This window comes from Notechis scutatus, chromosome 3 (assembly GCF_049901735.1).
Source record: "Notechis scutatus isolate UNSWTSFEM ecotype Mainland chromosome 3, rNotScu1.2, whole genome shotgun sequence".
Classification (NCBI taxonomy): domain Eukaryota; kingdom Metazoa; phylum Chordata; class Lepidosauria; order Squamata; family Elapidae; genus Notechis; species Notechis scutatus.
The window spans coordinates 38,944,671-38,957,953 of NC_142011.1; the positions used below are offsets into that span (position 1 = coordinate 38,944,671).

General features: G+C 34.2%; 1 protein-coding gene across 4 annotated transcripts in view; it reads right to left on the minus strand.

Moving 5' to 3' along the window:
* Positions 1-13,283, minus strand: part of HIPK1 (homeodomain interacting protein kinase 1) — a 36,453-nt gene that overhangs the window by 12,110 nt on the left and 11,060 nt on the right. For 3 of the 4 annotated variants that reach the window (XM_026675139.2, XM_026675143.2, XM_026675142.2), the window contains exons 3-10: positions 10,200-10,323; positions 7,568-7,687; positions 6,608-6,694; positions 6,005-6,189; positions 5,261-5,423; positions 4,691-4,913; positions 4,022-4,143; positions 2,596-2,730 (exon numbers count right to left, since the gene is read on the minus strand). In XM_026675139.2, coding sequence (XP_026530924.1) covers positions 2,596-2,730; positions 4,022-4,143; positions 4,691-4,913; positions 5,261-5,423; positions 6,005-6,189; positions 6,608-6,694; positions 7,568-7,687; positions 10,200-10,323 — 1,159 coding nt within the window. The remainder of the gene's footprint in view (positions 1-2,595; positions 2,731-4,021; positions 4,144-4,690; positions 4,914-5,260; positions 5,424-6,004; positions 6,190-6,607; positions 6,695-7,567; positions 7,688-10,199; positions 10,324-13,283) is intronic. The other variant, XM_087959561.1, reaches the window with a different exon arrangement.

Below are 13,283 nucleotides of genomic sequence, written 5' to 3' on the forward strand. Positions count from 1 at the left end.
TCTGTGTCCACTGTTGCTTTATGTAGAACATGCAACTCCTATGGAGGAACAACTAGTTCTTGTGGTTGCTTTCAGATTCTTCCATAGTTATAATAAATCTGCTTATAGTGTGAACTGCTTACAATGGATTTATTAAATCCATCCAAGAATGTTTTCTCTTTGCAAAAACTTACTTAAAAAAGAAAAAATTCTGCAATAAAATACTTCCAGAATCCAATTCATATAATCACATTCCACACAGTTCAAACTGCAATACAGTTTGAAAACATTACAAATGCAATTTTAAATGACATATTTCTGCAAGTAACAAATTCTCTTATTCCAAACACTGGTTCCAAACAAGCAGCTTTCAAGCAGAGAACTGCTAACCCCTCTGCCAACATAAGCGGAATAATAAAAAAAAAAGAGAATAATGTTAAGTCACACCATGCCTCTTTCCAAAAGCCAACACCTGCACAAGACAAAGCAGAGAGTTTAATACAGTGCAAGATCTAATGTCCCCACCAGAAGGCAGAAATCGGGTTTTCCAAGCGACGAACTGTTTTGACAGAGGAGGGACAAAAATATGCAAAGCTTAGCAAATGGCTAACGTAAACTTAGATGAAGCGGCAAAAAGGAGAAGTGTTGAAAGCACTAAAGGTGAGCATTTCAGGCAAAAGCCTAGAAGCCAAAATCCATGGAGAGAAAGGTAGGATTCAGATAAGATTAAGTGGATTTAGTCTAGAAGATATATTTTGTGTCATTGTATCACAGAAGCACAGCAATTAGTATTTCAAGCAGAGATGCAGAAAACATTTCAAACTCAAAACATTTAAATCTTGTTTCGAGCTCAAACATAACGCTTCCATTTTTCAGTGTTCCCACATTGTTCTGACCATTCCATAAGTACAGTATTTGAGTTCAAAACAGCTCGTTCCGAACTAAAAAGTGATCCCAGACTGGTCGAAACAAGGTTGGAGCATTTTTACTAAGGTTGATGCATTTCATTTGAACCTCAAACAACTGTTTCAAGCATGAAATGTTTCAGTTCTGAATGCTTTGCAGATTCCAATTCCACGTATGTCATCTAGGGATTTATTAAAATCCAGTTTTTAATCCTTAAAGCTTTAAATTGTTTGAAAACATAAAGGCTGTCTTGAGAAATCTCAAAAGATAGAGGGGAGACAAACAGAAAAGTAGTTGAAATTGCCTGTGCCTTCCATAGTTGCTTTCCCTTTCCTGTGAGACAAGAGGTCTTAATCTGTATTAATTTATACTAGTTTCAGATTTTAATTTTCCGCTCCAATGAATTTTGAGTATATAGCATTCTGGTTTCAGTCGCCTAGCAGCAAATCCAAAGAGCGACAGTTTAGTCTATTGGTTGAAATATCCAAAATAGTCTTCTGATAGTAAATAATTAAAGATTTAAGTTCTATTGGATGCACTCTGTATGTTTCAATTATGAAATTTAGCCAGAATTGAATAATAGAAATCAGAATGAAGAACTACAAAATTTGTAGTGATTTTTTTCAACATATGCAGTTACGATTTAAAAAAAATCTATCTTGCCTACTGATGTGGCATTCCTTGGAGCAACAGTAGCAATGTTAGAGGGAGCAGTTACTCATCTTGGTGAGACTTGTTCTGACTAAAGCCAGCAATGCCCCTTTTTTCTCCATTGGAAGAGAAAGATGCTCGCGAATTATCACTTTAAAGTAACATAAGACAACGAGTATGCAACAAGTAGAAGTGTGCTTGGCAAGACATGTGAGGACATCACCATTTCAAGTGCACTGCAATGTTTCCATGTTTTTCACTGATCTGATTCTGGGGTTTCTAATTGATTGTTTTGTGGCATTTACAAAGGATGAATTCCAATCAGAGAAATCCAGAATGAGAAAGAAAAATTTGAGAAGTGTGCACACTTTAAACCACCCTAGAGAATTAAAGAACTGCTTTAAGATATAGCTTAGATAGGAAGAGCTCACCTTTAATCTCAACCAAGACATGTAAAAGGAACTAAAAGCAAGGGTGAGTTGCAGCATCTTTTTAAGGATGATGCACACTGGTCAAGGTAATGAAAGGCCAGAGAGATCTGGGCTGCTGCTAGTTCATGTAGGTTAATAAATCTGGGTTGTTAAAGCCATAAATCAATAAAGGATTTAATGAAATTAGAGATTTCCTGTGCGTAACACATCTGTACGTTCAAAGAAACTTTAAAAAAAAAAACACCCTAAATTTGTCAAGACATGGCTACCCAGGTATTAATGGCTGAATCAATCTAAGGATCATTGCTATTGTTTTCAATCAGCAAAATTAAAAAGATAAAGAGTACAGAAAAGAAGAAGTACATTACTGCTCTTTCCAAACTAGGAGAAGAGCTTGATCAGCAATCTAGCTAACAAAGAACAACAGTCAATGAATCTGGATTCTTTACAGAGCAACAGTAAACATCAGAGTCAGACAGTGCTTCAGCAATGTTGGGGAGGAAAAACAACAAGACATTAAGATGTAGCAAGAACACAGCCACAAGATGGCACATGCTTCCATGCCCTCTGCAAAGTCTAAGTTAAAACAAAAACTCCGTTAGTGAACACAATCAAGGGAGGCAATTACCAGTACTGCAGCCGTCTGTTCTACTAGCGCTGGCCGGCCGGCTGCGCAGTTCAGAGTAAAGGGTACCGCATACTGCGGCGTGATGGTGGCTACTTGAGGATGAAGAGTTGCTACCATTAGTGGTGTACAGCTTCCCTGAAATGTAGATTAGGCAGTGAGTGAAACAAATATACTAAGGTAACAGGGCCAGAAAGGCTTCCCCCAAGGATACTAAGGGCGTTTTTGAATGATTTGCAGAATTCATAGTATCCACTGAAAATCAATATGCTTTTCTGCCAACTTGTATGTAGTGATAACAAGTATTTCTTCATATCCATGAACAAGCCTTTTGTGTTTAGTGCACTTAAAACAAAAATTAATCGGGGTGTGTGTGTGTGTGTATAAAACACAGTGCAGGGAAGGCTTGGAAACAATTTCTACAATGGCATACTGAAAGCATTCAATTGTTAAACCAGCATTGTGTGTTTTGATATAAAAATTCCTATTGATTTCCTCTTAAAAATAGAGCAATTCAATTGCTGTCGGTATAATTATATATTTCACCACAAAAATCTTAAAACCTAGAAAAGAATATTTTTTTTTTGTTGTATTCATATTGAATACAATATGGGATTTGTATTATGCTAACCTAAGTGCTTCCAAATGCCTTCTGCAATATAAATAAAAAAGGGTAAGTTGCTGTCTTTAAGTTATTTGTGCCTGACCTAAATGGAGTTTACAATAATGTAACCAAAGGTAATACAATTAAGTTAAGAAGTAATGTATGTAACTTATTTCAAAATCTTCTGTTCCGGAACAAACATCCCATCTCAATAATGAACATATATTTAAAAAACAGTATTCTGAGAGCAGAAACCCCTTTGTTTTTATAGCAGAACAGAAAACTAATATTATCAAAGTAGTAAGTCTAAAACGTTGTTATTATGTGTAGCCTGTCATTTTCTCAGCATCAAAAAACAGAACAAATGCAAAAAGCATTCCTAAAGTGAATGGTAAAGTTGATGGGAAAGAGTAATTTAATTGAATCAATAGTGATAGACAACATCTTTGTCTGCTTTCTACTAAATCTTACATTAATTGAAATTTTAGGGCAAGCAAATAAAGCCAATTAAAGTGTATCTTTTTCCAGAATAACAGCTGCTAATATATTCTATTTTAGGCACAATGGTAGATCTGTACCTGTAAACGAAAGTTGCCTAAAATTTTGGTCTTGGACAATAAAGTCCATTTGCAAAGGCCAAACCTTTAAAGCAAAGAAATCATTAGACAAAGAAATACTTTATTATCTTTTCCTTAATATTCTACTAATGATTTTTAAAAGGCTTAGGAATTTCTGGGTTCTCAATTTCAATTGAGAATACACCACATACATTACCCAAACATATGCATGACACCCTGTTTTACTTGCCCCCATCCCCACTTTTACCTGTGTGAGAACTCCGGACTGGATCTGCAGTGGCTGAGCTGCCGGCGCTTGTGGTACAATTGGAACAGCATTGTCCATCCTTACAGGGAACCCAGAATGCTTTGTGGTTGCCTGAAGACCAGCTGGATGGGAAAAGGTCACAAATAACTACCCAAATATGTTTCAGAGCTTACTTTCCAAAGATGATGCATACAAAAGATGCAGATCATAATTATCAGTACTGAAAAAAGTTCAATCACCTCAGAAGCTAGCAATCTATGACAACTGATCCTATGTTCTCAAGGTACCCAGTATGCCACAGGGTCAAAAAAGTTGGGGACACTGGCCTCTGTTTGTAAGACAGCTACGAAGCAGTCAAGAAAATGTTTTTTGAAATAGCCATTAAGTGAACTATGCTACTTCCTTCTATTTGTATCCACCATACCGTACTTAAGATACTATTTTCTATATTACAAAATCCAATTTTGTCCTAGAATCCCCAAAATCAACTTGGGTTGCCTGGACATTTCTTTCACATAATTTTTATTACAGAAGGTAAGAAAATGTAGATTTTAATGCATAAAGAGAGAGAACTTTTTTCTATCTTTTAAAAACCTTATTAAAATTATGGTGTCATGGATATTCAGAAATGGTATAGAAATGGTATGGTCAGGATAAAAACACACTTACTTGGAAAGGCAGGAGGACATACAATGAATGTTTGTTGAAATGGGTCTGTTTGAGTGCAAATTTGGGTTGTTCCAGGCTGTAAGGAAACACTTTGTTGTGCCACACCAGCAACTGGTGCTGCAGAGGATGGATAGAGAGCAGACTGATAATTCAATAGCGAAACATCTGAATTTGCTAGAGAAAGAGTAGCTGCAGCTGTAGAATTGGAAGCCAAAACACTAGCCTGAAAAACAAGACAATCTATCATTAGAATTTGAAACTGTAATATTCTAACATATATATTAAACGACTGAAAACAACAAGACGAAAAGCATCTGCCGATGTCAATCACTTTCTTAACCAGCCTTAACTAATCAGATTCGCACATCCTGAAGAGGATCTAGAACTCATAGGCAGTCATGATAGATGTTTGGAACAAATGCTACCAAATACTGGGCTGATTAAAAATTAAATTCACTAAAGCTACTGTACTAAAAACAAGTCAATTACTAGGAAGAATCATTCCAAGAAATGATAAAATGCTTTATTTTGATTTTGTTCATCAAAAGAAGCAAAAAGGAACTGATTTACCTGATGATGCACAGTGCTCAGCTGGTTGTTGAAACTCATGGTGAGGTTTGTGCTTGTATTTGGTGCAACGTGTGTCGTGAATGGGCTTTTTATTTGATTAACAGTGTCATACATATTAACTCTTCGTTTACAAATTTCCATATTCTGAAAACAGGATTTCACACTAAAAGAGAATATGAAGCAATTTAGCTAACACCATACAGACTATGTCTGATTATTAAAAAATAAAATGTCTGCAAATTAATAGTTATCAAACCTTTTAAGTTGCTTGGCTGATTTCTGAAATCTACTTTGATACTTGCCTAAGGAACTATAACTGCTATTCTTTTCCATCACAATTTCACAGAACAAACAAAACCAAATATTCCTTATTCCAAAATACACTCATACAGCAAAATATTTCTAGCGAACTATATATTACTACCAGGTTTCTCTCTTTTGTATTAGCGATATAAAACTTACCTGTCTATGAAAAATCAATAGACGGCAGTGGAAAGCCAAGATTTAAAAAGGAAATAATTTTCTCTGCTATTATAATAAGATTTCTAGAAGTCTCTGAATAACATCATAGTAAAACTATTGTTTAGGAATTTATTTTAGTGAATCCACTTTTTTATTTAATTTAAACATTTTTCTGAAATTAATAATACTTGTTACTTGTTTGTTATTTGTCCAAAAACATGAAGAAGCAGGTTACAAATCTGAATGAATTAATAGTATAATTTATCTGAGCTACAAACTTACTGGTTGCTATGTGGAAAATCCAGTAGATGATTCATTGTCACAAATGGATGGTTCAAGGTCTTCAGCGGAGTAATTCTCTTATCTGCATCTATTGTCAACATTTTCTTCAACAAATCTATATATTCTCTTCGGTCAGCCTTCTCTGCCAACATATCTGTTCCCTCCAAGTCTGTAGACATATTTACCTTGTGAAAAAGTTTTTAAAATTGTTTAGATTTTTGTTCAACTTATACACTTTATAGCAGGAAAAATAAAGAATACATGAATCTTTTAAGTTCTTGAGGAATGTAGTTCTAGTTTACTCCCATTTTCTCTTGGTTTGCTTCTAACAAATATTTAACTTAAAAGAAATATTGCCCTTTCATTTAAAGTATATGTTCAAGACAAGTCTAGCAGAAGTTAAGTGGTTTTCCTAAAATTATTTACTTATAACTGCTAAATTACTGAGAATTAGCCTCAGGTGTACTAGTTATATAGCCCCATGGGGATAATAGAAAGGGAACACAGTTAGCCTCTGTGTAAAACAACTGTAAATTAGTACTTCTCTGAATTATAATACCTGTACTTTTCAATGGCAATTATTATATTTTACTGGCAGCTTACTTGTGCCATGTCGTCCAAACAGTTAAAAATATATTTTCGAGCTTCCTTTGATTTTATTCCTGTCTCCAACTCATGTTCTTCTGGAGTCTGTCAAATAAAATGGAAGTTACAAGAAATTATATCAAGATTTAATATTTTAGTACAATAAAAGCAAAAGTAGGTCAGCCTGCAATACTGCAGGTTTCAGAGAATTTCTGAAGAGCTTAGATCTAAACAGTGTTTTAAATCAGGAAAACAGCTTTATAATCAGGGCAGAAATAACTAGCAAACACAATGTGTGTTTACAGAAAATGGCCAAAGACATTTGAAGTTTACAATTTTCTTCAAAATCAATTTAGATTGCCTTAAATTTTACTATTTTATTGGTAATTTTTTCATGGTACAAACATGTTTTCTATAGACATGTCTGTTGTAAATTTCCAAAAAAGAAGGTCCAATTCAGAACACCTTTTTGCATCAACTGTTCAAAACAGTAATTAAAATATTTTTATTTATAGGACTTGTTTTACTGGATAAATGCACAGTAGCTCACATTTATGACTAATCCACTAATCATTAGTAGGACTAATCCACTAATCATTGGTTTATACACAATCCTAAGTCAAAATTAAATCACATTATGGATGTTATATGTGCAGTCAGTCACTATTTAGGCCTCCTTTATTTAATGGGTTTATACACCACATCCAGTTATTAGCAAATTAGTAAATAATCTACTCCTGATGATCAGATGCTGATGTTTCCCTGGACAAAATGCTACTGAATGCAATATCGATTGCTAGTAGTTTACTTATTATAATAAATGACATTTATTGTTTTTAATTTATTTAACAGTTACTATTTTTAAAATATAAATGAAATAATGAAAACCAAATAATTAGCTAAGATATATCTTAAAAGTAAGTGGTACTAATAAAAAAATAAGCCTTCTAAAGAAAAAAAGAAAAGAGTAAAAAAAACCTTTAGTCTCCACAAAGGGTATCCCAAGTTTGGATCTCTGTTAAAAAACCTGCTTGTTTTCGTTCCCGCACTCAAAAGATACTCCGCTGGTAGTCCTTGTGTTTGTGAAATGTAACGAATCTGCAACAGAAAAATAATATTGATGTTGTCAAGAAACAATTATTAATATTAACATATAGTAAGAGTAATTTTATTTTTATATCATTATTCCACCCAAATAAGTACAGAATGGTATATAGAAGAATAAAAGCAAGCTTAAATGCAATAGTTGGATAAAATATAGTATAATAAATTATCAATTCTAAGAAAATAATAATGACGCTAGTACTTTAAACACAGTATGTTACAAAAGATGTTTTTGTCCTAGGCATTTCGTATCCCAGAAATGTTTTACTCCCCTTGGGAGAGAATTCCATAATTAGGTTCCTTCTATGGAGAAAAACTTTTGGCCTCTGCTGTGAACCAGACCTTTTGATGGGACCATGAACAGAATTTTCCAGCTGTTTTTAATATACGAGCTATATGGAACACAGTACAATTTTGTGTTTAATCATAATAGTTTTCCTTAAAACACTATTCAACTTATGTTTCAACTTTGCCAATTCATCAATATATGAATGAGATTTTTTTCATGCCTTAAAAAAAATATTCTATTTTGAAGTACTGAAGATGTCATGTTCATAAGATACTCACATTAAGCTTAGTGTTCCATGTTATTTTAACATCTGAAAGTCATCCTTTTTGATATTCATTTAATCCAGTAAGTTTTAGAATTAAATGCATTAATTTTTACCAGGAAATCACCCAAATTATTTATCATTTTCTTTTACACATATTACTACTATTCTTTTCCTGTGGAAAATTACGTGTTTAAGACACTATTTCTACTACAAGGCCTGTGCAAAATAAGACTAGCAGGCCACATATGGCAGACCAACTCTTGTGTGGTTCAGCAGAATTTTTTTGAAAACTTCATAAACCCATTGCTGCCAAATTCTGCTATCATCAGAAAGGACTTAGGCATGGTTTTTTATTTTTTATTTTTGTTGATCCAAAAGACATGCTGTGGAATTCTCCAATACCTCTGGACCTCACCAGCACTTCCAGCTACAATTCTGCACCAGCTATTTCTCTTTGGGCCATAATTATTTTTAAGGTATCAATGCAGCCCTTTCCCTTCTACAAGTTGTGCAGGCCTGTTTTATACCAATTTATTATAACTTTTAGACTTCTTCACTTGAGATATTTTACCAATAAAATGCCTGTGGAAGATCCTTCTGTTTGTACATAAAGCAATTGAAGTAAAATATATCAAGCAGATTTCAGACTAATTGAGAATAGCTGTAAATAACGGAAAATATTTATATGTACACCATCTATATTTAAAAAGAAATGAAGTGCAAATAGATATAGATAGTCCAACTGTTATGACAGCAATTGGGACAATATCACTAAGCAATGTGATCATAAAGCACAATAGCAAGTAACTGCATTACTTGGCAACAGCAATTCTGGCAGTCCCAGAACTGTCATAGTTAAATGAGGACCATGCAGGCCATTAGGCGAGGACTTAATGTGACCAAAGGTGATTTCCTACTGATTACCTACATTAACTTAGCTTGTGGAAAGCCAGAATGGAACATCGGAAATTGTGATCACATGGCTATGGTTCATTGCAATGATCACAGGGACATTGCAAACGGCCAGAACTCTAAGGACTCATTGTAAGTCACCTTGTTCAGCATTGTCACAATTTTGAATAATCACTGAACGAAAGGTTATAACTTGAGGACCACCTGTCCATGTGAAAGTGTAGTTAAAAGGAGACTGGTATCTAACCAATGTATGATGAGGAAAGGCTTTCCTTTTTTAGTAAATTTTTGGAATGTAAATATTCATTTCAATATATAGCACAGTTGAGAGGAAGAGGAGTTAACTAGATTGGCCACTGCAAGGAGAACAACTCCAGGACCCTGTCTGCCCCAGAGCAAACATGACTTCATGAAATCATGTATACATCGTTATACCCATACTTTGCATATAGTTATACTCACATTGGAAAAAACTTTCTTGGCAGAGAATGGAGCAGGCAACTGTGTTGTATAGCCACAGGCAGAAAGTACTTAACCTTGTAAGCGCTAGCTTTCTTTCTCTAAGTGAAGCAGCAGCAGCAAACTATGCTTGTTAGTTTAACAGTACTGACTTTACACCATTAATTCAAAAGGATATTCCATAGCCTAGTAGTTCTTTGTATTTTTCTTATAACATCAGATCATGAAATAGGATGGGAGAGTACAAAATGAACAGATATTTACATGATGTCTTATAAGATTATATTTTGTCTCAAAAACCTGCATGCTAAAAATAACCAGAAATAATAAGGATGTGTTAAGCAAAAAGTTATGTGTAGCAATCTGAGAATAATAAGTACTTATTGATTAACCTCAATCAATTGCTCTCAGAGCAAAAGTCCAGTGTCAATGACTTAAGAGGCTCTCATTTACCCCATGTACAAATATCAAGTAATATTTACTCAAAAGTAAATCCTATTGGATTCAATGAAACTTAAATCTCTAGCATAATAGTTTAAAGTCAGTATTGTTTGAATATCAGCATATTAGCAAAGACTTACTTGATCGTATTCTGAAGCTCCTGGATACAAAGGCCAGCCAAGAAACAACTCAGCTATCACACATCCCAGTGACCACATATCAATAGCTTCACAAAATGGCAAACCCAAGATGATTTCAGGAGCTCTACAAAATATGCAATATTTTATTTATTATTCAGAATTTACTAATGAATTCACAAATACCACTGCTTGAATGACAACTAAAAGGTTGTCATTTATTACATGTATAGTTAGAAGAGTTTTCCAAGAAAAATGTATAAAGGTTCTGAAAAATAGCAAATTACCCTATAATCTTGAAAATTACAAAAGCTATTATGACAACCTGTAAGATATATAACTTCTGATAAACTAGGTTCTTGTCAATCAGAAATTCCAATATTTTTAACCTTTACGTTGATATAAAAATTTGATACTTACGCTAAAAAAGATTAATAGCTGAGATTTATCAAAACTGATATTGTTATCTACAAACTCTTATTTTCTAATTTAAGTAGGAATACTGATGCACATAATTTCTAAACCACTGGCAGCAATTTTCTATTCAAGGATATTCCATTACAGCCAAGTGACATAAATATATATATGTGTTCATGGATTGCATCTTGTTAAATTGGAAGAGACAATTTCTAGCAAAATCAGCCGATGCATGTAAAGTGATATATGTTCCTTTAAAATACTGACTTCATTTGGAATTACTTCTGAAAATAGTACCAGTAGCCTTATTTTTCATGCACTTGTAAGTAGGAGCAACATAAAATGATAAAATGAAACATAACCTAAAAAGTTAAAGAACATATAGCTTTGTGTGTCCTCATCTATTTGGCACACAATTCACTATACCTTGTATCAGTCAACTGATATAAGGCCAATGCAAAAGCATAGTCTAGTTGAGAAACATCAACTTGAACATAAATCACTGTTAAATCTGTTGAACGTTTATTTATCATTAGCAGCATTTTCTACAAATAAAAAGAGCAAAGTGCTTGGAAACATGCTCATAAATATGAGAAAAGTGCTTGGAAACATGCTCATAAATATGGGTTGTAGTTGACCACCAAATCCAACTTCTCTTCTCAATTCCATTATTTCTCTGCCTAGTTTCCATATATTCTCATTCTTTTTCAAGAGGCCATAACTACTGGCTTCTGCCTCATTTATACAGTATCTTATCTCAGCTGCACCTTTCCCTCAGTCTTATGTTATAATCCAGCCATTTCACCGACCAGAGGATGATATAATCCCTAAACTTTTCACTTACTTTAAACAAGGAAAAAACTTTTTCTAGTTAAGTCTAGAAGAGATTGAATTATTATTATTTGCTTCACTAGCTCTTTTAGATCAAAATTGGCCAATTCAAGGTTTATCAAATGCTAGTGAACCAGAAGCTGTAACCTGTCACAACCGGCTTGGATAATGGTAAGAGGACTATCCCTCCTGCTGACCTTAGTACAGTATATTGGTTTAGAAAATGTGATGAGAACCGATAAATTTACAAAGGTGGAAAACATTGGTGAAAATTTTAGAACATTTTCCACATGCAAAACATAATCTATTTTACAACTTTAAGAGTACATTTCATTTTCAGGCATGCGTAAATAAAAATTGAAGAACAGAGATTTTCTAAGTCATACAATGGTTCTCTTGATGTAAACTGCTCACCCATGATTAACTTAACATTTTTCTCAATTAGCATAATTTAAACTGACATACATTAACATAGGCTAAAATGTAGCTGACTATTTTGTGCTTCACAGTACCATGTGAATATAGTTTTATACTGTGTCATTGTTTCTGATATATTCACATGGACTAATCCAGGCAAAAAGCAGATATCTAGTAGAGGAGGCCTTCCTAGCTCTGCCATATCTTAACAGAATGGCTGTTCAATGTACGCAGGGGAGGCAACAAAACCTAATAGATTCAGCTTTGAAGGAAGAGTGGTGTACCCTGGTCTTTCTTTTTGCCTCTATAATTTAATAATCATGCAAAATGTTTCAGAACAATACATATTACAAACACAGGATGATAACAAAATACAAAGAAAGTAACATTTGATGGTACAGCACCCAATCCAAAATGTTAACCAAAAAAAAAAAAAAAATAGCAGTCCAATTGAATTAGACCTTTCAAGCTATAGGAGAAAAGGCTGAATTCCTCTCATTCTTGTCTAAATAACTAACTGCAATTTATTATATCCAGTTCCTTAAATGAGGGGTAAATAATGTTGATATAAACAGGATTTACAAAGCCTATAACCAGTAAGTATTTTTTTAAAAAAGAAATGTCTATAGCAGTGGTGGCTAACCTTTTTGGGCTCCTTTGCCAAAAATTGTGCCCGTGCTTGTATGCTCATGTTCGTGTGCCAGCACCCAGAAGGTAATGCACACACCCCACGCCCCCTACACATGTGTGCACAATCCCTCCCACCCCCGCCGCCCTTACCTGCACTGTGCCTCACAGCTGATTTTCGGCCAGTTTGAGGCTGTTTTCAGCCTCCCAAAGGCTTGAGGAAGGCTTCTTCAGGCTTCTACAAGCTTTGTAGGCCGAAATCTAGCCCCATTTAATCACGTCCTGTTTTTCCGAAAAAAATGGAAGTGATGAAACGGGGCTAGATTTCAGCCTACAAAGCTTGTAGAAGCCTGAAGAAGCCTTCCTCAAGCCTTGGGGAGGCTGAAAAAGGCCTCAAACCGGCTGAAAATCAGCTGACTAAAGTCAGAAGTAAGATAATGAAAAAAATTATTCCACTTTTGATTATCACTGTGCTGGTGAAGTCCAAAGTGGGAACATTATGACTAATCTTAACTATGGATTATTTAAATATTAAACATTCAAACATATAAGAAACGTGTTGCTGCTCATTTTTAAAAGTTCAGTTATACAAAACAAAGCAGCTTTCCTGTTTTAAATATTCACTTATTTTACTAAACCAGGATTTTTAGCCATAGCTTATTGAAAAAGCCATAATTAATGTATAAACCCACATCAAATGGAATTCAGTTTTTGTAAGATGAAAGCAAGCTTTAATTTTTCCTACAGCATGCAAGTCAACTTAAAAACTGCTCACAAAATCTGCAAAACCATCCA